Genomic DNA, 25,066 nt, shown 5'->3' on the forward strand with positions numbered 1-25,066 from the left:
TCTGCAAAAGTCAGGTCCAGCCTCAGCGGATGCCAGGCATGTCACAGAGCTGCCACACATGGGAAGGGGTTATTAACCATCCCAGCAGTAGCAGAAGCCCTTGCTTTAGCTTCTGGCCCTGTGTGTTGTGCCTTGATGTCCATGTATCACACCAGGACAGTCAGTGTGCCACATTCTCCACTTCCTTCTTCATCTCCTCTGCTCGCCATGCAGCCATTCCCAGTGAATCCCCCTCACCTGTGCTCTTCAAAAGCTCCTGATCTGCTGGGCAGGCACACAGTCTGCTTCTAGGTGCTCTCTTGTGATTGCATCCATTAATGAAGAGGTTGTGGGACTGTCAGATGAGCCTAGGAGATGTTCAGCAGCAGGATCAGGCCTTGCACCCATTTTCTTCTGTCAGTTTAAAATAAGGTCCAAATCTCGAGTGCAGAGTCTGTGGTTGGCAGGAAGAAAGGCAGGAGCACACCTTGGGGGCCTGAGAGTTTGCCAGAAGACAGGTGTCTTGCCTGTGGAGCTGGGGTCAGAATTTCCCTGAGGAAAAACGTATCTGGGCAATTGTTTTAGTCTGTCTCACAATTAACTCTTCATAGATGAGTCCCTTCCTTTTCTAGCTGGCAAAACACTCCTTGGCTTGCAACATTCTGTGTTTGGCAGTCCGGGCATGCAGAGCACACTGTGAGAGCTCTGGATTTGCATTAAGGACTGCAGTGATTTATATTTATTTCTCCCATTAGGCTGTTGAGCAGATTGAGCGTGGATGTCTCTGTTCCAGGACAGTGTGGGATTGTGGTTCACCGAGAGAGTGGGAACCTGTCACTCTCCACTGCACCACAAAGCTGCTTCCCTGAGCGTATCCTCCCATGTCCAGCCCCAGGTTTTCCATTCCAGGTCCTTTCACAGCCTCTCATCCCTCCCATTCCAGGTACAGAGCAGACCAAGCAGATTGTGTTTGCTCCCAGCACGGAGCCAGCCTTTGTCACTGTGCCCCAGAACAGCTTCGGGGAGCCCTTCGTACTCAACCCCAGCACCTGGTCCCTGGTTGTTGAGGCACAGGGTGTGCTGCTGGTAAGGCCCTGTGCTCCACCCACCACGGGGGCTTCAGCAGCTCCCTGGGGACAAGGGTCCCAGGCATAACACCTCTCCCATCTCTCCTCCCAGGACTATCTGGTTTTGCTGCCCAGCTCATACTACGAAGCACCAATCCTGCAGCTGAAGGTCACAGAGCCCTGTGTCTACCAGCCAGCCCCTGAACAAGCCACCCAGAAGTAAGGATCTGCACATCTCTGTGCTGTGTGGGGCTTGCTCAGCTCCTCTTGGCCTGGGGTTAAGGAACATACACAGTCCAGAGTCAGTGATGCAGTCAAACTGCTCGTAGAGCACTTGGCTGTGGCAAATAAAGCTTGTAGAACCTGAAAGCCAACTCATAGGTCTCCTCATCCATGACACACCCAGTCTGTGTTTCCTCATGGACCCTGGAGGGCCAGCTCACCCACCTCTCTGCTAGGGATTCCCAGTGCCAGGTTGTGTGTGTCCTCAGAAATGGCTGCCACGAGTAGGTTTTGTTGGACTATTGAAAATGAACAGAGTCTGGTAGTGTTTGGAGCATCTTAATGTGTCTGCTTGCCCAGAACCTCTTGTCCATGTTGGCAAGAAGGCTGGCTGGGCTCTGGACACTGATCTTCCCATCCACCATAGTAGTGGTCCCCAGGATAAAATAAAACCCATTGCCAGGGGAGATGTTTTTTGTTGTTGCTGCTCTTCCTGGTCCTGTAATGCCCAGTCCCTTGCTCCCCACTGCCCAGAGCTGCTCATTGGCCCTCCTGATAGACCAAAACCTTTTGCAAACTTGGCTGGATCCAGGCTGTGTGAGTGCTCTCAACTTTTATAATCACGATGTAACTTTTGTACTTCACAATTTTTTTTTTTCTGTGTGTTCCCAGCTGCCTCTTGTACAAGTACCTGTCCGTGGAGGGCTTCCCTGCCGTGGCAGGGGTGGATGCAGTGTGCAGGCTGGACAACCGGCTGCCCAGGCCGTGTCCCACGGAGCAGCTCACCCCTTCCCACCCCAGCATGGCCACCTGCAGTGGCACTGATGTGAGTGACACTTCTGCTTTGTCACCATCTCTGGATGTGTTTAAAAAAAGACTGGACATGGCACTTGGTGCTGTAGTCTAGTTGTGGTGTCAGGGCATATATTGGACTTGATGATCTTAGAGGTCTCTTCCAACCTCATTATTTTGTGATTCTGTCCCCTTCCTGGCCACTACAGTGCTTATCCCCTTGCCCCCCTGTCTGGGGCTTTACCTACATTTGGGCAGGTGACCAGAAAGGCTTTACACCCGTGCAGCTGTGTGCTTGTGTGCCCTGCTCAGGGCACCCAAACCCAGAGTCTCACGTGTAAAGTTTGCAAGGATTTGATGAGATTTGATGCGTTGTTCCCTGAGCTGCAGAGGAGGCTGGTTTGTAGCATCCTGCACACACTCCCTCAGTCATCCCTCTGTCCTCCAGGTGGAAGTGCAGCTGTCCCTGCCCGTGGCCCAGCCTGGGAAGTACATGCTGCTGGTGGAATATGCCAACACCAACGCCCTGCAGACCGTGGGCATCGCCGTGAGCTCGCCGCCCTCGGCCACGCAGCAGGGCACGTTCACCTTCTACCCCTGTGTCTACAGGTACGGGCACCTCAGGGGTCCAGTTCTCTGCCATGGCAAGGACAGCTTCCCCTCCAACTGAACTTTTTTGGGTTTACCACGTAAACAAAGAAGGTTCAGCGTTGTCCAGCTAAGCTCTGTGTGTCCAGACTCATTCTAGCTGGACACAGATTTTAGTGGCTGGCCATCCCATCTCAGGGAAGTGTGTACCTGCCTCTGCCAGGAGATAATCTTGTGCATCTGTTTACAGCTGAATGTGTTGGTCGGGACCTTGACTTAGGGAATGACCTACAGGCAGGTTTATTGGAGACAGGTCAAACCCTGTCTGGCTTCAGATTGCAACCTTTGCAGTAGGAAACAAATGTTTGGGGTGTCCTTGGAAAACTTTGCTCTTGCGAGCAGCCAGAAAAAACATCAGAAGATTTCCAGGGACTTTGTGTAAATCCCCTCAGGACATAGAGCTGGCAGGACAAGAAATGGGTCATGACCCTGTGCAAGGCTGATTTCAAAATGTGTGTTTCTCTTACAGTTTCCTTTGTCGAGGGATTGCTGTAGATTCCCAGAGTCGAATGGCAACTTTTGAACTTACCTCAGAGGCCACTGTTCGTTTCACCTCTGATCTGGCTGATTTCTTCCTGGTAAGGCTCCTCTGAGGGCAGCTCCATCAACAAGTCTCAGAGAGGAAAGGCTAGACTGGGACCCAGCCTGTAGAAGGGTTTCTAATTTTGTTTGGATTGGATCTCAGATCTTAGTCTGGGTTTTCTAGTCGTGTTTGGATAGTCTGTGTCACAACCGGTCCAAGTGGAAGATGTGGTCAGTGAGGTTTTTGAAGTAGATCATGGGACTGGGAGTGGGGAGGAGATGGTGAGAAGGAGCTACTCTTGCAGGGGGAGCTCTGTAGCAGTGGGGCAGTTCCTTTTTTATCTTGAAGGCATTCCTTGTTTAGCCAAGGATGGAAGAATCCCATCCATATGTGGAGCTTCTAAATGCCATAATGCTCATGTTGAGGATAAGGGGCAGTAAGCAGAGGAGGGACTGCCATGCCTTAGCTGAAGAGCCTGCTGGATGCTGGGCACAGGGACAGCTGTGGCTGTCGTGGCAGAGGCTGTCACATAACCAGGTGTGTCTCTCCTGTGGGCAGCACAAAGTGTACCTGATCCCTGCTGCACAGTTCACCGTGGAGCTCATCGAGCCAAGGGTGCACTGCATCAGTGTCCATGGCACCTTCTCAACCAACAGGTGAGGGTCTCGGGTCCCCCTTAGCTTTAGCATCACTCAGTGGGACTATGTCCAAAAACATTTGCTTGTCCCACTTCCCTCAGGCTCAGAGACTTTTTTAAGTCCTTGGTGAAGAAATCTCTGGCTGAGGTGAAGCTCCTTCCTTGTGTCCTCTGAGCACAGGCTGGGATCAGAGTGATGGTCCTGTACCTGACCCCCACTCTGCCTCCTGGGGCAGACACTCAAGTGTCACCCCAAACAGGCATTCCTGTGCTTGCTCACATACAGCAAGATCCTTGCTGTATCCAAATGTTTGATGCTGCTTCAGATAAATATTTGCAGAGGAATTGGCCTGTGCCAGGTTCCTGTTCTTCCTGCTGAGCCCATATCCCAGAGCCCCAGGGGTGCTGGTAGTGAGCTGTCCCTCAGCAGGGGCACGCTGTAATCCACCAGGAGTTACAAGGCATGCTTCCCTCCTCTCTTTCTTTCTGCACATACTCACATCCTGTGTACTCCTTGTTTTTCAGCAGCTCCTGTGTCCCCTCAAGGTTCCTGAAGCTTTCTCAGTCAATCATTTTGGAGGGGGCCCAGGCTCTGCCCATCGATCCAGAGGTGCCCCTGGCTCAGGCTGTCCATGTGGCTCCAGCTGGGGTGCCAGTGGAGCCTGCTCCTCGTCCTCCCACAGCCATGGACCCCACTGCAGAGCTCATCCTCCTGCAGTCCCCACAGGTAGGGGCACAGGCATGGGTTGGGCTGGTTTGCTGGTGCTGTGACACTGGACGGCTGGGGTAGGGAGAGATTTTCCTTACCTGTTGGTTATTGCTTTTTAGCATTTTCAGAATTTAATGTGAGCTTTAAACTTCTCCCTGAACTTGTAATTCCTGTGGACTCACCTGTCTTAGCTTTATCCAACCTTGTTTGATTCTCTGGGATCCCAGGAAAAGCTTTTCAGGTGCCAGCATCAGAGGGGAGAGAGTGTGGAGTTAGGGGGGGGCTTGATTCACTGAATTCTCAAGACCTGGCAGCTGTGCAGTAAGAGCACAAATCTGTGCAATAATTCAAGAACATCCCAGCTGTGGGTGCAGGTGTCAGATGTGGGTTTTTGTCTGTGTTCTCCCGTTTGGGGCAGGCTGCAGTGGTGTTTAACAGCCGCATCCAGACCTTGGGGCGCTACGCCTTCATCCTGCACTTCTACCAGCCCAGCCACCCCACCTTCCCCGTGGAAGTGCTGATCAATGGTGGGCGCATCTGGCAAGGTGAGAAGAGCAGGGACCTGGGGAAGCTGCTGGTTGGCAGAAGCCCTGGAAGTTTTCCATGCCAGAGGTTGACTGTGGCTTCTTTAAGGATTGCAAAAATGAAGCACGGCTGACTTAGCCCTTCCAAACTGGGAGGATGGGATGGGGACTCAAGGGACGTGTGAGACCAACATATTTGTTGTCTTTTCAGGTCAGACCAATGCGAATTTCTGCCCACATGGCTACGGGTGTCGGAGCCTGGTGGTTTCTGAGGACCAGATCATCCTGGATGTTACTGATAATGATCTGACTGTGGTTGTTCGAGTGCCAGAGGGCAAGCAGCTGTGGCTGGTGAGCCTCTCTCCAGGAAGCTCCCAGAACATGCTGGGCAGGCTGCAGCAGAAGGCTTTTCATTGGATTTTTGTCACTTTGTGATCATAGGAATGTCACCTACCATCACTCATCTCTAAACTACCCTAGAACTTGCAGTCTCCAACATTAGTGGTGTGGAATTGAGGGCAGAATTAATAGGGGCAGCTTCTCTATGTGACATCGTCCTTCCTTGTCTGGTTCTGGTATCAAAACCAGGCAGAAATCAAAGCTGTTATTTTGCATACATAGTTTGTGATAATCCAGAATAAGCCTTACTCCTGCTCTAGCAATATTTTAAACCTGCCTAACATTGTTTGTTCAGGCAGGCCTCATCATGAGAGTTATTCTCAGGCAGCAGGACTAGAAAGTTGACCAAAATTTGGGTAAATGGCTGAAAGACAGAATTGGAACCCAGGTGCCTTTATGTGTAGAAATTTCAGATGATAAAGATTGCCTTCCTGCTGAGGCACAGCCAGTGCTGTGCTCTGGGGGTATTCTGCCTGGTTTTAGTCCAGTGAATTTGTGCTGTTCCTCATGTGGAGCTTTAGGTTAAATGGACCCTGATGGACAGACCTCAGTAGAGAGGTGACTCCCGGTCTTTGCAGTACTTGGTGTGTTGTGTTCTGTCCCAGCAAGGCATGAGAGCTCAAAGGTGCACTTGGACTTCGAAGTCATTTTGGATGGTGCTTGTCAGTCTGAGCTGGCTAACCCAGCTCGCCCTTGTTTTGCAGGATTACATCCTTGTGGTGCCTGAGGACAGCTACACCTCCCAGTACCTGCAGGAGGAACCCCTGGACAAGTCCTATGATTTCATCAGCAGCTGTGGCATCAACAGCTTCTACATCAAGTGAGATGTTTGGCTCTGGGTGCCTGCTCAGGGAGCAGCACCCCTTCCCTTCATGTGTGGCAGGGAGGGGCTGGGTGGCCACATGTGGGTATTTGGGAGCTCTCAGTGTCTCAGGGCTCTCCCTCCCACTAAGTCCCCGTGCCTGCAGGAGGTGCTGGATTTGGGGTGGCGGGGATGCTGTGGGGACGTGCAGCACTGACCCCTCCTGCCTTCCCCCGCAGCCCCAGCACGTCCTCGAGGTTCTGCCGTGACTCTGCCATCTCGCTGTCCCTCTTCTACAACAACGGGGCGCAGCCGTGCCGCTGCCACGAGGCCGGGGCGCGGGGCAGCCAGTGCCAGCCCTTCGGGGGACAGTGTCCCTGCAAGTCCAACGTCATCGGCCGCGAGTGCTCCCGCTGTGCCACCGGCTACTGGGGCTTCCCCAACTGCAGGCGTGAGTTCCCCTGTCCCCTGCTCTGCCTTCCCAGCGTGTGCTCTCTGTCCATTCCCCACGCTTGCCTTGGGTTCCTGGGTCTGGCTCGTCCCAGCCCTGCCTTTTTCTGCCCCCTGCAGCCTGTGACTGCGGGACACGTCTCTGTGATGAAGTGACGGGGCAGTGCATCTGCCCTCCCCACACCCTGAAGCCAGAGTGTGTTGTCTGTGAGCCCCAAACCTTCGGCTGCCACCCCCTCATCGGCTGTGAGGACTGCAACTGCTCCCGGCCCGGCGTGCAGGAGCTGACAGAGCCGGGCTGTGACGTGGACAGTGGGCAGTGCAGGTGAGGGAGCCTTGTCCTGGCACTGTGGATGTCTGGCAGCATCATCCCTGGTGCCTACTGGAGTGATGGGACACCTTGGCAAGCTCAAGGGAGGAAATGTGCAGAATGGGGGTGAGGAAAGCTCTGAAAGCTCTGAAAGCTCTTCCGGCTCTTGTGTCCACCCAGGTGCAAGCCCAACATCATCGGGCGACAGTGTGACCTCTGTGCTCCTGGCTACTACCACTACCCTGAGTGCCGGCGCTGTGACTGCCACCAGGCTGGCACCCAAGCCAGCGTGTGTGACCCGGTCACGGGGCAGTGCCACTGCAAGGTCAGTCCCCCAGTGCCTCCATGTGGTGCCTCTCTCCTTGGCTCGACTCTGCTGCTGTGGCAGGGGGTGGCAGAGGCTGTGTGTGCCCAGCGTGCCACAGGGAGCAGGGCTGCACAAGCAGAGTGCCTGAGCTGTGCCTGAGCTGCAGCCAGCCTGCCCCATGGCAGGGTGGGTTCAGAGCACCCTGAAAGGCTCTCATCTCCTCATCCTTCCTGGCCATGAAGTTTTGCTCCTTGGGCTGTCTCTGGGGGAGATGGCCAGTCTGAGTCCAGCCCAGTGTCAGAGCTTGTTGCAGGTGGAGCTGTCAGCTATTGGCTCCTGGCTCCATGGCAGCAGAGTAACTCAAAACACCTTCTGAGCTGCCTGCTCCAGCCTCTTTGTAGGGTTTACAAGTGCTTTCTTTAGGTAAATTTAATGTTTGGTGGGTGCTGTACAAGCAAACCTGATTGGGGAATTGCTTTAACGTCTTCCAGTACCACAGCACTTTGCTTTGATCACTCAGCCAGCCATCCCTGTCCTCCACTGAGGTCTTGTGAGAAGCTGCTGACACTGCTGAGCTTTGCTTATCTTTCAGGAAAATGTGGAGGGCCTGAGGTGTGACCAGTGCCGCCTGGGGACATTTTCTCTGGATGCCACCAACCCCAAGGGCTGCACCAAGTGTTTCTGCTTCGGTGCGACCGATCGCTGCCGCAGCGCCGAGAAGCACCGAGCTGAGGTGAGCGGGGCTGGGGCCTCCAGAGCCTGCAGGTCAGGTGTGTTCCCATCCACCTGGCTCCCTGCTGCCCTCGGCTCTCTGTCCTGCATTAATCCTACTGAAGATACCATGAGGAAGGCTATCTTTGAAAGCCATTTCCTGCTTTCAGCCCTTTTTCCTGGTCTCTGGGGTCTCATGTGCTGGGCGGGGGTGATGATCAGCTTTCCTGTGGCTTCATCAGGATGCATGTGAGGTGTGAGTCTGTTGCTCCCCTTTCTGCTGCTCTGGGACCTATTCTTCTGGAGCATCAACACACAGACACTTTCTGTAACTCCGCTAGAAGACCTAGAGTTGCTCTTCCCCTCCAGTTTGTCGACATGAACGGGTGGCTCTTGCTGAGCAGCGACCGCCAAGAAGTGCCAACAGCTCTGAGCCCACGGGAGCAGCTTGTCACTGCTGACCTCAAAAACCTCCCAGATGCCTACCAGGAGCTCTACTGGGTTGCACCCAACTCCTACCTTGGGGACCAGGTAAGAGAATGGGAACCACGCTGACCTCACCAGCAGCCTGACGTGCAGGCACTGCTCACGCTCCAGTTGAACACGGCCATCTCTGTCTTGTCTCAGTGGTGTGCACTTGCAGCAACACATGGGATTTGTCTCTCCCTCAGGTTTCCTCCTATGGAGGACACCTTCGCTATGAGCTGCACTCCAACCCTCGCAGGGGTGATGTGTTCATTCCCATGGAGTCCCGGCCGGACGTGATCCTGAAGGTGCAGCCCAAGAAATGCCCTGGTGCCCCCTGCTAATGCAGGAGCAGGATGAGGTGATGACTGACACCTTCCTTGCTTTTCCCAGGGCAATCAGATGAGCATCATGTTTCTGGAAGGTGCCTACCCGTCCCCAGGGGAGGCACATCAAGGCCAGCTGCAGCTGGTGGAGGTGAGTTTGCACACACAAATGAAGTGCTCAGATAGTGCAGGAAAGGACAAGACCTCATGCAGACAGAGAGACAGTTGCTTGGAGCTCAGCATTTTAGGTGCTCCAGGGCTCTTTCACCCATGCAAAGGGGAAAGGTTCCAGCAGCAGGGATGTGGAGGCTGAGTGCATGTTCATTCAGATGCTTGTGCTTCCTGCCATTAATGCCAGGTTTTCTCCCACCAGGGTAACTTCAGGCACACAGAGACTCACAACCCTGTGTCCAGAGAGGAGCTCATGATGGTGCTGGCAAACCTGGAGCAGCTGCAGATCCGGGCACTCTTCTCCCAGCTCTCTTCCTCCGTGTCCCTGCACCGTGTGGTGCTGGAGATGGCCACGGACACGGCCACGGGTGTCCGTGCCAGCAATGTGGAGCTGTGCTTCTGCCCAGCTAACTACCAGGGAGATTCCTGCCAGGTAAGGGGGAAGTGGACATGCTGCTCCAGTCACAGGGGTCAGATAGTTATGTACCAGCTGCCTCCAAGCTGGCTCTTGAAGGCTTCAATTAAAATGACAGCTCAGCTTGTTCCAAAGGAAGGAACATTTCCCCATCACAACACCCTGCACTTGGGAGCAAGTTACATCTGTGCAAAAGCTACATCTGTCTTCTTGGAAGGGACATGATGGGGAAATCATTCAGGTGCTGCAGTACCTTGGAATGGGTCCTTCTCTCTGGCCAATTCTCTCCTGGTTAAAATGAGCAGGAAGAAGCTGCACTGAAAAAATCATCATTTTTGCTTATAATCTTTTCTCCGTCAGTACAACCCAGTGGGAATCCTGTCATGGAAACTAATTTCGTTTCTTTGCTTTTCCCAAAAATATCAGGCTGGTTTTCAGATCTGCCTTTTTCTGTCTCCTCAGGAATGTGCTCCAGGTTACTACAGGGACACCAAGGGGCTCTTCCTGGGAAAATGCATCCCCTGCCATTGCAATGGCCACTCAGATCAGTGCCTGCCAGGCTCTGGGATATGCCTTGTAAGTAAACAGTGGAGCAGTGTGATATTTTGGAGTTAGGAGGTCTGTAGCATGTGATTCAAAAGCTCTTTACATGCTAACTGGACTGACAGAACCATGCCTGAGTCAGAGCATTGGCTTCACTGTTTCAGTGGTGACCCTGCTCAGGGTCAGCTTAGGGTACAAGGCAGTTCTGGGCTCTCCCAGGAAGGACTGAGGCATCCTGATAGGGAGTTTTTAGTGCATCCACCATTCCTTGTTGCCAGTGCTGAGCCCAGGGCTTGCCTTTTCCTTGCAGAACTGCCAGCACAACACAGAAGGAGACCACTGTGAGCGATGCAAGGACGGCTACATGGGCAGCCCCTCAGCCCAAGAACCCCTGCAGTGTGTTGGGTGCCCATGCCCTCTTTCAGTTGCCTCCAACAAGTAAGCACAAGTAATCCCAGGATGGGATTGCCTGTTTGGCCTCACTGTTTAACCACTGGAGCCACTCCATGCCCCACCAGGGCAGGTGTCCCAAAGCCAGCCTGTCCTTGTCCCCAAACCATGATCATGGCCTCTTGCCTGAGGCCCCAGCAGCTCACAACGAGTGACCAGCTCCCCTAGCACCACATCAGGAGTAACTGCTCCTCCCTGTGTCCCCATTCTCATTTCAGTTTTGCTGTTGGCTGCATCCACAAGGGTAACAACATGCAGTGCCTCTGCAAGCCAGGCTACGCTGGACCAAACTGTGAGCGGTAAGGGGGTGGCACCCGTGTTTGGGGGGCCTCAGACACTAACCCTGTGCAGACACTGCTGTGGCAGAGAAGTTTTCTCCTTAAGGACTGCAGCAGAAACAGCTGGCTCTGCCCCTGCGTGCTTTGTTCTGGCAGCATTTCCTTCAGCCTGCAAATGCCCGACTGCTGAAATTCTGTTTCTGTGGGCGTATGACTTAGGTGTGCTTTGCCTTGACTTGCAGCCTGGGATAAAGGCACCTTTCTGAGGTATCACGAGGCAAAACACAGAGTGCTTTGAGATGCCTGAGGGCTGCAGCAGTTACAAGTGTTGATGCTCACAGTCTTCCCGTTGTGCAACTCCAGTGCAGGGTGCAGGTTCGAGCCGCAGGATCCTCACTCTGCTGTAACTTGCGTTGCTCCAGGTGTGCCCCGGGATACTACGGCAACCCGTTGGTGATCGGCAGCTCGTGCCAGCCCTGTGACTGCAGCGGGAACACGGACCCCAACATGCTGTTCAGCAGCTGTGACTCCCTGACGGGCGCCTGCTCGGGCTGCATGCAGCACACGGCCGGCGCGCGCTGCCAGCTCTGCGCGCCCGGCTACTACGGGGACGCCGTGGTGGCCAAGAACTGCACACGTGAGTGGGGCAGGCAGCCGGCCCAGCACCAAGGGGAGGGCGCCCACCATTCCCAGCACTGCTCATCTCCCTCTGAGGAGCAGCAGCCCAAATGCAGTGTGCAAAAGGGGTCATGAGCATAAGTCGTTGTGAGAAGCAAATCTGAGAGGAGAGAGGCTCTGCCTTAACTTTGATAGATAAGGGGGAAATAGCAGTTTTGCTGTTAGCAGTAAGTGTTGTGAGTGGCCGACGGGCTCTTCAGTGTAATACTGGATGTATTTTTTCCCTGGCAGAGTGCAACTGTTCGCCTTGTGGGACTGAATCCTGCCATCCACAAACCGGCCAGTGCTTCTGCAAGACTGGAGTGACAGGCCAGCGCTGTGACCGCTGCGAGGTGAGGGTCACCTGGGGCCTGGGATGGTGCCTGTCCTTGTCATGGGGATGAGGGGCAGCCCTGGTGTGTCATCCCCCAGGCCTGTGAGCCAAGCAGGGATGGCTGCCAGCTGGTAAAGGCTGAATTTGCATGAGCTGCAGTACGTGGCAAAAGCCAATTAAAGATCTGGCAGCAAGCAGTGCAGGCAGCATTCCAGTAAAGTGGCATCATTTGTGAAACTGCAGTAAACCCCATTTTCCTGAGTGCATCCAGCTTGGGCAACGGCAAGATCATAGGACAGCGTTGGGGTGTGTCTGTGTTCCCACTGCAGCTCCACATCTCCACTGTGTTGCTTTGAATTTTGTGGTGCTCAAAACACACCTAGAAAGGAAAGCTGGGGTCCCCCATCGCTGATCACTGAAGAGGGGCACACTTGCTGACCAGGGCATCCATCTCCTGCTTTTCCCTAGGAGGGATACTACGGCTTTGAGGGATGCTCGGGCTGCTGGAGGTGTGACTGCGACGTCGGTGCCGTGGGGAGCAGCTGCCACGTGCAGAGCGGCCAGTGCAGCTGCCTGCCTGGCGTCAGCGGCTCCCGCTGCCACCAGTGTGCCCCGGGCTACTGGGGCTTCGGCCAGGGCGGCTGCACAAGTGAGTGTGGGCTCCCAGCCAGGGGCACTGCGACAGGGCTGTGCTGCTGGTCCAGCTGTTGAAGGCAGAGAACAGCTGGCAGCTGTCTGAGGGCCGGTGCACATCGCTGCATTGCACAGGGAACCCCCCAGCAGTGTGTGGATGGGCACAGCTGGAATAAAACCTCTCCTTCCCCTCTCTCCAGAGTGGTAAAGGCACAAAATGATTCTCTGCTTCTCGGCCCTGCAGAGTGTGAGTGCAGAGGGGGCTCCTGTGACCCTCGCAGTGGGGAGTGCACGTGCCCCAATGGGCTCACGGGGAAGCAGTGTGACGTCTGCCTGCGCGAGCACGAGATCCTGGTGGCAAACGGCCCCGACGGCATCAAGTGTGAAGGTCTGTGTGCCACTGCCCCGGGGGAAGAGGGGAGGGAAGCCCAGGAGAGGGCCTGTGCTGACTGCTGTGTTCCCCTGCAGTGTGTGATAGCTGTGTCCTGCTCCTGCTGGAGGACCTGCAGAGCATCGAGACGTCCTTCCCATCCATCCGTGGCCAGCTGGTCAGCCTCAATGCCAGCTCCATCGCCTGGGCTCGCCTCCACGGCCTCAACAGCACCATATTGGCCATTGCTGTACGTGCAAGGCTTCACATCACCTTCTGTCCGTGTTTCCTGGCCTGTTGGCCTGATTTAGCCTCCTTTTCTTTTTTCCCTAGAACCAGCTCCGTGAGTACCACAGAGCCATGAGCAGAGTCAGGCAGAGGGCTGATGAGCTGGAGGATGAGAACATGGATCTCACACAGGACCTGAACGCACTGCAGCACAAAGTAAGTATTTCTCCATCTTTCTTTGCCAGAGCACAAGTCTCCCTTTAACCAAAATGAGGGCTTTGAAGGCTCTGAGGAGCCTAGTTCAGGCAGGTTGGGTCTCCTGGCTTGAGCAGAACTAAGTTGCACTGTTAGGTGCTCAAGCTGGGTTACGTGCTTTTCGTCCTTGGAGAGCTGTTAAACATCTCATGATACTGATAGTTTTTCTTGATTTAGTGCTTGCTTTTGAGGTGGCTCCAACTTCAAGCAGTAAAAATTAATTAAATCAAATAACGTTTATAGAAGGGACATACAAGTAACGAACGTAAAACATCTGCGTCCATCATGGATGGAATCTATATCCAGTCTAAAACCTAGCAGCTGCATCTTCAGAGAATGTATAAACTGAGCAAGATTTGATTTCATTTGATTTGATTTATAAGCTGTTTCTAATCTGAGGGACAGGGAAAAATCTCTACTTGATGACATACCTCCCCAGACAGCTGCAAAGACAAACTGCCCTGTGTGTACCAAACAGGCAGACTGCAGCCCCCTGTCTCTTCATCAGGACCAGGTGTGCCTGGCTCCAGGCTTTGGGGCTTTCCCTGTGTTAAGAGCACAGAGCAGTGCTGAACTCTGTGGTGTTGAGATTGTTCCAGCATCCAGAGCCTGTTGCATTGGAGCTGTATTTAATGCTTGTGCTTCTCTGACCATCCTTCAGTACATTGTGGGACAGCAGCATGGGACAGGGCTCATTGAAGGATCTCACATTCATAGGTCTTGTGTGCCATTTGGGAGCAAAAATCCCACTGGCAAATCACATAAAATATTATCTCATACTTGAACTAAGCCAGTGTTTTTGTGGCAGATGACCATGACTCACAGAGAAGCGATTCGTGTTGAGCAGCACACGAGGGACATGTACCAGAGGGGGGAACAGCTCCTGCTGCACATCCAAAGCATCCAGAGGGGCATTGCAGGTATGGCAAGAAGGGTCTTCACTTGGGGTTTTTTCCCTGTGATATGCCATGCTCTTGGTTTCAACGACTGCCAAGTACTCTAGTGCTTAGAGAAAGCCATGGAGAGAACAAGGGAAAATAGAAAGGAAGATCCCTGCAGGATCCAGCTTTTACTCTGACCAGGCTTACTGTGAGTTTCAGCCGCTTGGCTAAACGCAAGTGTGGGGAAAAAATGCATTCAACTTCCACAAGTGTTACTAAAATGCATAAAACAGCAGCAATCTGCACTGCAGCTTCAGGAGAGAGAGAGCAAAGGACAGTGGCTGGATCTTGGACAAGAAGTAGAGGCACAAAAAGATGCTCAGGATGTGATGTGTTACTGGAAGTGGCCAAGGAGGCTGAAACATGGGGCAGTGCCTCTGGGTGATCTCAAGCAGTTTGTTGGCTGAGTGTGTCAGTGGTTTGTGAGGAGAAGAACCTCAGGGAACTGGGGAGGGCCTGGTTTGGTCAGTGTGACAGGGCTGTGGGTTTCTCTGCAGACCTGGTGCGGCAGATGGCCAGGCTCGGCGCGGCGAACGCCAGCACCACCTCCGGCGAGGAGTTCCGGCAGAAGCTGGCCGAGGTGGAGAGGATGCTGAGGGAGATGAAGGAGAGGAGCCTGGGAGCCCAGGAGGAGCTGGCAAGGCGTGAGCACGAGGAGGCTCAGAAGTGTGAGTCCAGCCACAGGGCTGCCCGGGTCCTGCTGGGTCTGGCTTGGAGCCCACGCAGACACTGCACATCGTGGTCATGTTTAGAGAGTGCTGTTAATAACCAGGCACCCCCAGCAATTTTTATAGGAGTTTCAGAGTCCCCTGTGACACTCCAATGGGATAATTTGTGGTTCCTTTTCCCTTAAGGCAAATTTCAGAGCAGAACTGAGCGTGTAGTTCTGTTTGATGGACAAAAATGACAACACTTAGAACCGGGAATCACCATTATTGTCATGAATTCACATCACACGTGGATAGGAATAAGTCACATCATGTTTCTCCTATTTGCTGTCCTCATAGAGTAGCAATCAGCAGCCAGCTCCCACGGTAGCTCTGCTATCCTGAGGGCATGCTTGCAGGAGTGAGAGCAGTGAGCCCAGCCAGGGACACTGGCACTGCAGGAGGAGAGCACTTCTGATTAACAGGCTTGGCAAAACATAACTCAGTAGCTGAACGCTGAAAATCTAAACTGGCTCTTTTTGGAAATAAGTAATTTTTCACAGTGGAAGTAATCAAGGCATCAGGTGGGGTTTCTCCATTATCTGGAGCTTTTCAGGCATGGCTGTGTTGTCTTTGAAAGAGATCCCATCTCTCACCAGCACTGAGGGTTTGGAGACAGTCATGGACAAGATCCTGTGCTAGCTAGGCTGAAAAGGAGGGAGGGAGGAGTGGAAGATGGTCACTTCTGGCCTTGATATCTGCCAAGACCAGGGGCAGGCTTTAAGGCAGCCAGGCACAGAAAGAGTCTGTTTACACAGGAAGAGGAATTAGCAGCAGTTCTCATCCCTCCCTCCCCAGTGCTGCACCGGGTGAAGAACGAGCTGCACGCCCGCTGGCAGTCCAACCAGGACCTGCTGAGCAGCATCCAGGAGCAGCTGGCCCAGCACAGCTCCCAGCTCATGGATCTGCGAGATGCCCTCAACGAGGCTGTGAACAAAACCAGGCAGACAGAGGAGTTGAACAGCCTGAACCAAAACAACCTGGAGGAGAGTCAGGTAGACCTCCAGCACAGTCCTGGCTGTGGAGTGAGGGAGGGCTGTCCCAGCCCTGCTGGTCCTTAACCCTGGGTCTTTGTGTCCAGCAAAAGAGCCAGGAACTCCAAAAGCAGCACGCACTGGTGCAGGAGACCCTGCAGATGGCCAAGGACGCCCTTGCCCAGGTCTCTGACTTCCTGCAGATGATGGAGCGTGCAAAGGAGGTGAGTGGCAGAGGCACTCTGGCATGGGCAGAGAGGGAGGTGTGGCAGCCCTCAGCAGTGGCAGGTGTCCTTGCAGGAGTACGAGAAGCTGGCGGCGCTGCTGGATGGGGCCAAGCTGCCCCTGACCGAGCGGGTCAAGAAGTTCTCCCCAGCCAGCAGCAAGATCCCCATCGTGGAGCAGGCAGAGGAGCATGCCCGGCTCCTGGACGAGCTCGCAAGGAACCTGTCCGGGTGAGGCACCTGTCCTGACCCTCACAAGTCAGGCTGTCTCCTGCCAGAGCTGGGGATGGGAAATTGCAGCCCCACCATGGCAGGAGAACAGCGGGGTATCACCTCCAAAGTTTTATTCTGGAGCACACATTGTGCTGAGGAGCACGAAGGGGTTTGTCTGTGAGGGCATGGGCAAGAGCCTGAGTGTTCTCCATAAACTTGATGGCTTCATCTTCCAACAGCATTATTCAGGACACAAACCAGGATGGCTTCATCCAGAGGGCAGTCAATGCCTCCAATGCCTACGCCAGCATCATTGAAGCTGTGAGGAAAGCAGAGCAAGCAGCCCACAATGCTGACAAGGCAGCCAGTGAGGCCCTGATGGTATGTGCTGTGGGAAGCCCTGTAAGGTGGACAAAAAACAAACTCCCTTCCCTATGACACGAGGGCACTGTGCTCTGTGCCTGAGAGCAGAGTCTGCCACAGCTGGGGCCACACTCAGTGTTTGGGTCTCCCTGTCACAGCCCACTGCAGTTGTCTGAACAAGCATTTTTATGTGCAGTCAGAGCCAGAGACTTGGATTCCTCTTCAGAGTCCCATGGTTTTTTTACAGAATGTCATATCAGAAAACCTTGGGGCCACCTCCAGAACACTGAAGAGGAACAGCAGCAGCCTGGAGGAGGCTGCGAGGGGACAGCAGAACAAACTCAATGGCGGTGAGAGAGGCTCCTCGAAGGACCTGATGTCCCTTGGGCTGGACTGAGCTCCAGCAAGCAGCATGTGCATTTCTTTAATTGCAGCTATTAAAGGCACTCTGCAGACAGCAAAGGACAAGCTGGCTGACCTCCGTGTGAGGAAGGAGCAGCTCCTGACCCAGCTCCAGTCTGTGCAGGACATGCTGGGCAGGGAGCAAGGTTTGTTCTGGGGCAGCTGGACTGGTTCTCTCTGCTCCCTTCTTCTTGCACTGTGATCCAAGATGCTTCCTCCCTGCTCCTGGACACTTCAGAGACATTTCTTTATTTGCAGAGGACACAAAGGACACAATCCAGAATGCCAAAGCAGCTGCTGCTGAGGCAAACGAAACAGCTGCAAGAGTGGAGGATGCCCTGAGCACCATGAAGAAGAACCTGGATGAGTGGAAAAGCCAGTATGGAGGCCTCCGAAATGAAGACTTGAACCAGGCAGTCCAGGATGCCAGGAAATCTGGTGAGTGCTGAGCCTGGTGTGCAGCCAGGGTGAGTCTGATATGAGCCACTGCATGCACAGATGCCCCTGGAGTATTTTTGAAAGCTGTGCTTTGCAGCTCCAGATCAAGAGCAGAGGGAGGTAGCCAATACTGGATGCTTTAAGTCCTGGTGCTTGTTTTTTCCTCTTCTGCAATGTCTGTATCACCTGTAGCTTTGCTGTAGGAGGTTGCATGTACTGGAGCATTCTCAGACCCCCTCAAGGCTGATGGGTTTAGGGGGATCTCTCTGTGCCTGCTCACAGGTACCACTGCTTTGACTTGCATGTCTCAAACTGCCTGAACTTTGCATTTCCCTTCCTTGCTAACCTCCAAAACTCCTGACTCTCTTCAACCCCAGTGTCCAGCCTGGAAAGCACCATTCCCCTGCTGCTGGAGAAGCTGAGCAGCCTGGAGAACAGGAGGAACAAAAACGCCACCGTGTCAGAGAACATCGTGAGGATCCGGCAGCTCATCACCCAGGCGAGGAATGCTGCCAGCAAGGTGAGCTCAGGGGAGGGTGAGGCTGGGCTGGGGGCCTGGGGTAGAGGAGGGCTTACCTGAGGGTAGCATGCAAAGGGGAGGGTGTTTGGGGCCACCACGCCAGGGTCCCTTTCTCGTGGGGTTTGGTAGAACTGGCAGTGATCAGACAGGTGGCAGCGGGTTCAGTGCCACAGGGCTGGATTTCTCTCCCTACAGGTGAAAGTGCCCATGAAATTCAATGGCAGCTCAGGGGTGCAGGTCCGGATGCCCAGCAATCTGCAGGATTTAGCAGCCTACACATCGCTCAAATTCTACATCCAAAACCCTGAGCCCAGGAGCCAGCAGGATGAGGCAGAGGAGGGGCGGTTCGTGTTGTACCTGGGCAGCCAGGAGGTGAGATGGGGACGGAGGGTGGATGGAGCTCTTGTTGCATCAATGATGTCCATGCCTGGACATGAGCCCCTTGCCTGGTCCCTGAATATCTTTGTCGGAGACACAAAACCCCTGGATGCAGCCATCAGCCTGGGTGAGGAGTCCAGTGCAGCCCTGGGAGCTTCAGGGAGAAGCAGGGAGAGCTCCTGCCTGTCCCAAATGCCAACATGTGGCCCTGTCTCTCCCTGAGTTCAGGCCACCGGAGACTACCTGGGCATTGTGCTGAAGGACCGCAGAGTGCATTGGATCTACAAACTGGGAGAGGAGGAACCAGCCTCCCTGAGTGTCGACGAGGATATTGGAGAGCAGTTTGTCACCATCAGCATCAACAGGTAGGGCCTTTGCTCAGGGAGGGCAGGGTTTGCTCCTTCGGGGGTCTCCCTGGTCTTGACCATCCTTCCCTGCTGCAGGATCCTGCAGTACGGGCACATGTCGGTGATCGTGGAGAGGCAGAGGGTGCTGGAGATCAAGGGAGACAGTGTGGCCAAGGGAGAGCAGGGGCTGCTCAACCTGGACCCACGCAACGTGGTCTTCTACGTGGGGGGGTACCCCTCCAGCTTCACGGTGAGGCGGGCAGCGGGCTTTGCGAGGCATCAGCGCTGCCTTTGGAGGTTCTCACAGGAGGGGGAACCTGTTTAATGTTGGTTTAATTCCCAGCCTCCTCCTGCTTTGCGCTACCCCAACTACCGCGGGTGCCTGGAGCTGGACACGCTGAACGAGGAGGTGGTGAGCCTCTACAACTTCCAGCACACCTTCGAGCTGGACACCGCTGCCGAGAAACCCTGCGCCAGGTGGGCACGGCGCCCGGGAGCAGCCTGCTCCGAGGCACTTGGCCCGAGCTTGCTCTGCTTGCTCCGTGCCATTGATAATAAAAGGGTTTTAAAATCATGGGGATTAAGGGTTAAAAGGAAAAAATAAGCTTAGTAGGCCCTGGAAAAATAAACACCCTAAGCACGTGGAGAACTCGTACTTGCTAGAACTGCACTGTGTAGCTAGTACATGATAATTGATATAATTGTTGGATGTGATGATTGTTTAGTAATTAAATATAATTACTGTTTAGTCATAAGAATAATCATGAGAAACTCTGGTCAGTGACCTAAAAAGATCACGAGAAACTCATGTCAATGTATACAATAGAACAATATAAGTTTAATAATTAATATATGTGTTATGTAGCGATAGAATATAAAATATGTTCAGCTCGAAAGCCACATCAGAGTCAGATTTGGGTCTGTACCCCTGATTCCCAGAGCTCTTAATAAAAGCACCTGCATATAATCATATCCCGTGATTATATGTGTTCCGGGATGCTAACACCATGGGATTGATGCCCCCTGTGTGTCTCAGGTCCAAGTCCACGGGAGACCCCTGGCTGACTGACGGCTCCTACTTCGATGGCACGGGCTACGCGGAGATCAAGTTTGAGAGCCAGTTCGGCACGACCAAGCGCTTCGAGCAGGAGATCCGCGTGGTCTCCTACAACGGCATCATCTTCTTCCTGGAGAACCAGGCAGGTGCTTGCTCCCCTGGGGAGCCTTCATCCCTCAGTGGGCAATCCCAGGCCTGCTTGCAGGCATTCCCAGATCAGGACACTTGGGAGAGGAGGGCTTTGGAGATCTCAGGGCTGCTTGGAGCAGGATTTCAGCACTGTTGTTGAAAGCCATGAGAGGACTGGACCCAAACTTCACAGCAGTCACTTGCTAGTGCTGGAGGGGCTCCCCAGAGCTTGGGAGACCCTCCAAGCTGGGGCAGACAGTGCTGCAAGGAGCATTTCCAGCTTGCAATGTTGTCCCTGTGCCCCAGCACAGGGCTGCTGTTTGAAAACAAATCCCAAATAATTGTGACCAGGGCACTGGAAGTGGGACCTACTCCCACTGGTGCTAAAGGGCAGATGGGCTCAGTTCCACAGCTGCATCCTGGACACCTGATGAGTGTCCATCCTGCCTTCCCCAGGGTCAATTCCTGTGTCTGGCCATCCGGGATGGGAAGCTGGCTCTTTACTATGATTTCAGCTCTGGCCTGGAGATGGCAAAACCGAGCAACTCCTCCTCCCTCACCATCAGCAGCACCACAAACAAAGCGGTAAGAGGTAACGGGGCTCTCTTGGAGGGAGGGCTCCTCATCCAGGGTGGGGAGGCACATGGACCCTTGTTTTTGAGGGGGGGAAGAGCTGCAAGAAGTTATTTGACTTGAGCCATTAACTTGACACTTTGTCCTGCCCTCTGTAATGACTGATGGAGATTTCTCTGTTTTGTCTCCAGATCCAAATTTTCCTCCTCAAAATGAATAACAAGAAGCGCATCCTGGTGCGGGTGGAGCGCCTCACCATCTTTGTGGTGGAGCAGGAGAACTCCCTGGAGAATGCTGTCTCCTACTATCTGGGGGGTGTGCCCCCAGCTGTGCTGCCCCCCAGGTAGGTCCAGCCTGCAGTGGGGTGGGACAATCAGCATGTTCCCCTCGAGGCCATGGTGGTAGCCCTGGCCACATCAGCCACATCCAGGGCTGTTGGAACTCTGCTGAAACTGGGGGGGAAGTTTTCCTCTCCCTGTCCATCATCCTGAGCTGTTAAGGATGGTAACTTTTCCATCTCTGGTGAGGGATGTCACCAAATCCTCCTTTGCTTTGCTGCATGCTTTGGAGCAGCCTTGACAGTGGAGATAATTGTGATGGTCACAGGTTGTTTCCCAGGCACTTGGCCTGGAAGAGCTGCCACATCCTGCCCAGGGCTGTGTCCTGCCTGGGGCTGTCCTTGTTAACACTGTCTGCTTCTCCTGCAGTTTGAAATCTCTCTTCCCCACGGGTGGGCCCATCCGGGGCTGCATGAAGGGCTTGAAGGCTCTTGGCAAATACGTCGACCTGAAACGCATGAGCACCGTGGGCGTCAGCTACGGGTGCACCTCTGACCTCCTGGTGAGTACAAAGCCCTGGCAGCCTGGCCTGCCTGCTGGGGGAAGGGTCTGTCAGGGAAAGGGAGCACAGGACCCCCAGGACAAGCCCCATCTCCCCTCATTCACACAGGAACAAGCATAAGCCTCCCACGTCCTCAGTGCAGAGGGGTCATGGTGAGGTGCTTGATCCACATGGTTGGCCATAGCAACAGCCACAGCCAGCAAGGAGCCAGAGCTCCTCACTCATATCCCAGCGTCCCAGCAAGGCCAGGGCCAGGCTCCCACCTTGCCTCTGTGCTGTCTCTCACAGGTTGCCCGCTCAGTCAGTGTCCATGGTCACGGCTACCTGACCCTGGCTCTGACAGATGTGCCGGGGCTGAGGGACTTCTACAGCGGCTTCAGCTTCCAGACAAGCCAGCCTGAGGGGCTGCTCTACCACCACTCCACCCAGGTGGGCACCTGCAGGCCCCTGGATATCCCAGCAGTGAAGCTGCTGGGGAGGGTGCTGCTTCCCCTTGGGAAAGAGGGGATTTTGCTGCGGCCAGGATGTGGATCTGCAGTGAGATCTGCACCCCGAGCTCCTGGAGGGCAGTGGGGAAGTGGGCTCTTCCTTGGGGTTCAGCTGCTAAGCTGCTGGGTGATGCTTTCTGCAGGAGGGGACGTGCCAGGTGTCCCTCCAGAGGGGCCAGCTGGCCTTGAACCTGCTGGGGAGCGAAGTCACCACTGACGGTGCCTACGCGGATGGCAGGGCCCACTACGTGGCCTTCTACAGCGATGCCCGTGGGTACGTGCCCTGCTGTGGGTGCTGCTGAGGGACGGGGGTGCCCACAGCCACAGCTCCTGCTGAGCCCCTGCTGCCCGCCAGGGTCCGGCTGTACGTGGATGACGAGCTGCAGGACACCAGGACGGGCCCCAGGCCCAGCCGGCGGCAGCGGCGCCAGGACGGGCGTCGGCTCTTCCAGCTCGGGGGGTCACCAGATCCAGGAGCCCTCAGCAACCTCACCGGCTGCATCGGGAACGTCTTCGTCAAGCGGTGAGCAGCTCCGTGCCCCTTCCACACAGCAGGGCTCAGCCCCTTCCCACCTCCCAGCTGGTGTGACAAGGACCTTTTCTCCCTGTGAGCAGGGTGTCGGAGCCACAGATGGTGGTGGACCTGCAGCAGAATGTGGAGAGCATCAATGTCACCATGAGCTGTCCCGTGGGCGAGCAGTCGCAGCAGCTCAGAGTCACTCCGAAGAAGGACAGGCGGAAACCCAAGGTACCGGCTGCTGCCAGCACTCCCCACATCCTCCTCCTCATCCTCATCCAGTGCCACTGCTCAGCTCTGCTGGCACGGCAGGGATGCTCCCCTCACTGGTGCCCATTGCGTAGGTGCCAGGCAAGCCTGCGCCGAAGGGCCGCCGCCACGACCGGGACGGGCTGTGCCAGCTGCACCCGCAGCCCCGTGCAGCCAGGGGCACCTTCCGCTTCGGGGGCGCCCCGGGCAGCCGCTGGGAGTTTGAGGAGATCCCAGCCTCCTTCGGGTGGAGGTGAGCCTCGCCCTGTGCCCACCCCACGCACGCCTGGCCCTGGGATGTGCCTGGAAGCACATGTGGCGTGCAGTTGCAGGAGAGCCGGGTGTTCCCATCACTCCCTGTCCCTGCAGGTCCCATTTCTCCCTGGAGGTGAAGCTGAACTCCTCCAGCGGGCTGCTGTTCTACGTGGCGGGCAAGCGGGGCTCCTCCATGGCTCTCTTTGTCTCCAACGGGCGCTTTGTTTTCCTGGTGGAGGTCGGCAGGCGCCGGCTGCGCATCCGCAGCAAGGACAAGTACCGTGACCGGCGCTGGCACACGGTGAGCGGGCCACGGGGCTCAGCAGCACCTCCCTGAACCACATCAGAGCCCCTGCAGGGGCTGGCTCAGTGCAGCCCTGCTCTGGGTGTTGCTTCTTGATTGCACGTGGGACGCTGCAGTTCCAGGGGAGCGAAGGGGACAGCAAAATCACAGCCAGGGGTGGCTGGACCTCTGAGCTGAGGCCTCCCTTCCCTGGGCACAGCCCTGGGGCTCCTCCCAACCCAGGAGTCACCCAGTCTTGGCACTGACATTTGCTCCTTGCAGGTCTTCTTCAGCAGAGACCAGAGCCGGGCTCAGCTGGTCATCGACGGGCTGCGAGCCCAGGGTGCTGCAGTGGCCAGCACAGGACTCTTCGTGGCCCAGACCCCCTTGTACGTGGGGGGGCTTCCAGCTGGAAAAGCCAAGGCTCACATACCGGTAAGGGCTTGGCGGCCCCATGGCATCACCCTCTCTCAGCCTGTTCCCAGTCCCATGGCATCACCTTGTGCCTCCCAGCTTTTTCCCCCTCTGTGCTCAGTGGCCTCTCTCCGCAGGCTGCATCGGCCTCCAGCTTTGATGGCTGCCTGAGGAACCTGCAGCTGGATGGGAGGCCCCTGGGGCCCCCCTCACGCACTTTTGGGGTGACGCCGTGCTACGAGGGCGCGCTGGAGAGCGGCGTCTTCTTCACTGAGGATGGTGGCTCCATCGCCTTAGGTACCCCACTGTGGCCTGGGACCAGGAGGGTCACATTCCGTGGGAATCCCCTTGGTCCTCTCCTCACCAATGGCATTTCTCTTCCAGCTGATGCAGTGATGACTGAGCAGGACTTGGAGGTGACACTGGAGGTCCGTCCCCGCAGTGCCTCTGGCCTCATCTTCCACATCGGCACGAGGAGAAGCCACCATCTCCTGCTCTACATGGAGGAGACCAAGGTACTGGGAGGGTGGCTTCCCCACAGGTTTTCAGAGGGAGTGGATGTCTGCTGCCTGTCCCCCTCAGCTCTGATGGGTTTGTCTCACCCCAGGTCACAGTGAGAGCAGGCGCTGGGGCTGATGAGTTCTCAGCGTCGGTGACGTGTCCAGCTCTCTGCGACGGGCAGTGGCACACCATTGCAGGTGAGGTGACAGCTCCTCTGGTTCTTTGCCTCTGCTCAGCCCACATCTCCTAGGGGGCTCAGGACAAGCCCAAGCTCAGCAATTTAAACCCCTTACCCCTGCTGTATGCACTTAATTTGGGAGTTTGTAGCTGCCATGAGGTCAGTTTCCTAATGAACAAGAATTCTTACCTGATCTTAGCACTGTCAGCTCTGGTAGTCAGGCGAGGCAGGTTTTTTTTCCACTTCATGGAACTGCTGGCAAGGCCAAGGATGTGCCACAGGACTTGATCCATCCTGGACTGTGTCCAGCTTGAAGTGAAAGCCCAATTTGCTTTGCTGTCGAGTATGTCCAAAGGGCTCCAAGCCCATATCTGGGAGCAGGGATTGCAGGATTCATAGCTGTACAGGAAACTCAGCCTTTAATGTAGCTGCCATTGAACAAATACTGTTTTGCATCAAACCCTTTTTGGGGTGGGGGCACAGCTGCAGGCCCATCTCAGCAGAGCTCTATTTTAAACCTTCATTTTGATCAGCTAGTACTGGGTGAGGCTTTGGGGGAGATTGTCCAGACTTTGGGCATATCCCAAGAGCTAGGCCAGGCCCTTTGACCTTCACAATAATTTTGCACTTGCTTCAGCAGTGGTCTAGGCTAGAGAGCAGAGGTGGGCTTGCTCCATGGGTAAGGAGGAAGCACTGACTGTTGTTTTCTTTTGAAGTTACCAAATGGAAAAACATAATCCAGGTGGATGTGGATGCAGAAGGCAACCACACAGTGGGACCCAGCCAGCCTCCTGCACCCAGCACAAGGGCAACCTTCTCCCTGGGAGGGCTGCCAGGTGAGTTGGGAAAGATGTGCTCCAGAATGAGATA

The 25,066-nt window shown here is 55.0% G+C and overlaps 1 protein-coding gene across 3 annotated transcripts in view; it reads left to right on the plus strand.

Annotated features, from left to right (window-relative positions):
- The window catches only part of LAMA5 (laminin subunit alpha 5), an 85,404-nt gene that overhangs the window by 58,863 nt on the left and 1,475 nt on the right, over positions 1–25,066 (plus strand). For 2 of the 3 annotated variants that reach the window (XM_031506565.3, XM_085558258.1), the window contains exons 24-79: positions 923–1,065; positions 1,159–1,265; positions 1,941–2,094; positions 2,509–2,669; positions 3,178–3,286; positions 3,790–3,887; positions 4,394–4,595; positions 4,996–5,122; positions 5,313–5,452; positions 6,205–6,320; positions 6,542–6,753; positions 6,873–7,077; positions 7,243–7,387; positions 7,962–8,102; positions 8,450–8,611; positions 8,752–8,853; positions 8,939–9,022; positions 9,245–9,475; positions 9,920–10,033; positions 10,311–10,438; positions 10,669–10,749; positions 11,151–11,365; positions 11,638–11,738; positions 12,188–12,368; positions 12,597–12,740; positions 12,821–12,972; positions 13,056–13,166; positions 14,014–14,125; positions 14,644–14,814; positions 15,652–15,848; positions 15,935–16,051; positions 16,128–16,282; positions 16,504–16,645; positions 16,875–16,977; positions 17,062–17,175; positions 17,288–17,467; positions 17,845–17,987; positions 18,183–18,359; positions 18,594–18,730; positions 18,809–18,962; positions 19,056–19,189; positions 19,749–19,911; positions 20,355–20,483; positions 20,663–20,814; positions 21,179–21,311; positions 21,600–21,740; positions 21,943–22,073; positions 22,155–22,322; positions 22,415–22,547; positions 22,661–22,818; positions 22,935–23,121; positions 23,386–23,538; positions 23,655–23,814; positions 23,902–24,032; positions 24,125–24,215; positions 24,913–25,032. In XM_031506565.3, coding sequence (XP_031362425.3) covers positions 923–1,065; positions 1,159–1,265; positions 1,941–2,094; positions 2,509–2,669; positions 3,178–3,286; positions 3,790–3,887; positions 4,394–4,595; positions 4,996–5,122; positions 5,313–5,452; positions 6,205–6,320; positions 6,542–6,753; positions 6,873–7,077; positions 7,243–7,387; positions 7,962–8,102; positions 8,450–8,611; positions 8,752–8,853; positions 8,939–9,022; positions 9,245–9,475; positions 9,920–10,033; positions 10,311–10,438; positions 10,669–10,749; positions 11,151–11,365; positions 11,638–11,738; positions 12,188–12,368; positions 12,597–12,740; positions 12,821–12,972; positions 13,056–13,166; positions 14,014–14,125; positions 14,644–14,814; positions 15,652–15,848; positions 15,935–16,051; positions 16,128–16,282; positions 16,504–16,645; positions 16,875–16,977; positions 17,062–17,175; positions 17,288–17,467; positions 17,845–17,987; positions 18,183–18,359; positions 18,594–18,730; positions 18,809–18,962; positions 19,056–19,189; positions 19,749–19,911; positions 20,355–20,483; positions 20,663–20,814; positions 21,179–21,311; positions 21,600–21,740; positions 21,943–22,073; positions 22,155–22,322; positions 22,415–22,547; positions 22,661–22,818; positions 22,935–23,121; positions 23,386–23,538; positions 23,655–23,814; positions 23,902–24,032; positions 24,125–24,215; positions 24,913–25,032 — 8,052 coding nt within the window. The remainder of the gene's footprint in view (positions 1–922; positions 1,066–1,158; positions 1,266–1,940; positions 2,095–2,508; positions 2,670–3,177; positions 3,287–3,789; positions 3,888–4,393; positions 4,596–4,995; positions 5,123–5,312; positions 5,453–6,204; positions 6,321–6,541; positions 6,754–6,872; positions 7,078–7,242; positions 7,388–7,961; positions 8,103–8,449; positions 8,612–8,751; positions 8,854–8,938; positions 9,023–9,244; positions 9,476–9,919; positions 10,034–10,310; positions 10,439–10,668; positions 10,750–11,150; positions 11,366–11,637; positions 11,739–12,187; positions 12,369–12,596; positions 12,741–12,820; positions 12,973–13,055; positions 13,167–14,013; positions 14,126–14,643; positions 14,815–15,651; positions 15,849–15,934; positions 16,052–16,127; positions 16,283–16,503; positions 16,646–16,874; positions 16,978–17,061; positions 17,176–17,287; positions 17,468–17,844; positions 17,988–18,182; positions 18,360–18,593; positions 18,731–18,808; positions 18,963–19,055; positions 19,190–19,748; positions 19,912–20,354; positions 20,484–20,662; positions 20,815–21,178; positions 21,312–21,599; positions 21,741–21,942; positions 22,074–22,154; positions 22,323–22,414; positions 22,548–22,660; positions 22,819–22,934; positions 23,122–23,385; positions 23,539–23,654; positions 23,815–23,901; positions 24,033–24,124; positions 24,216–24,912; positions 25,033–25,066) is intronic. The other variant, XM_085558257.1, reaches the window with a different exon arrangement.

This window comes from Lonchura striata, chromosome 20, assembly GCF_050655825.1.
Source record: "Lonchura striata isolate lonStrDom1 chromosome 20, ASM5065582v1, whole genome shotgun sequence".
NCBI lineage: Eukaryota > Metazoa > Chordata > Aves > Passeriformes > Estrildidae > Lonchura > Lonchura striata.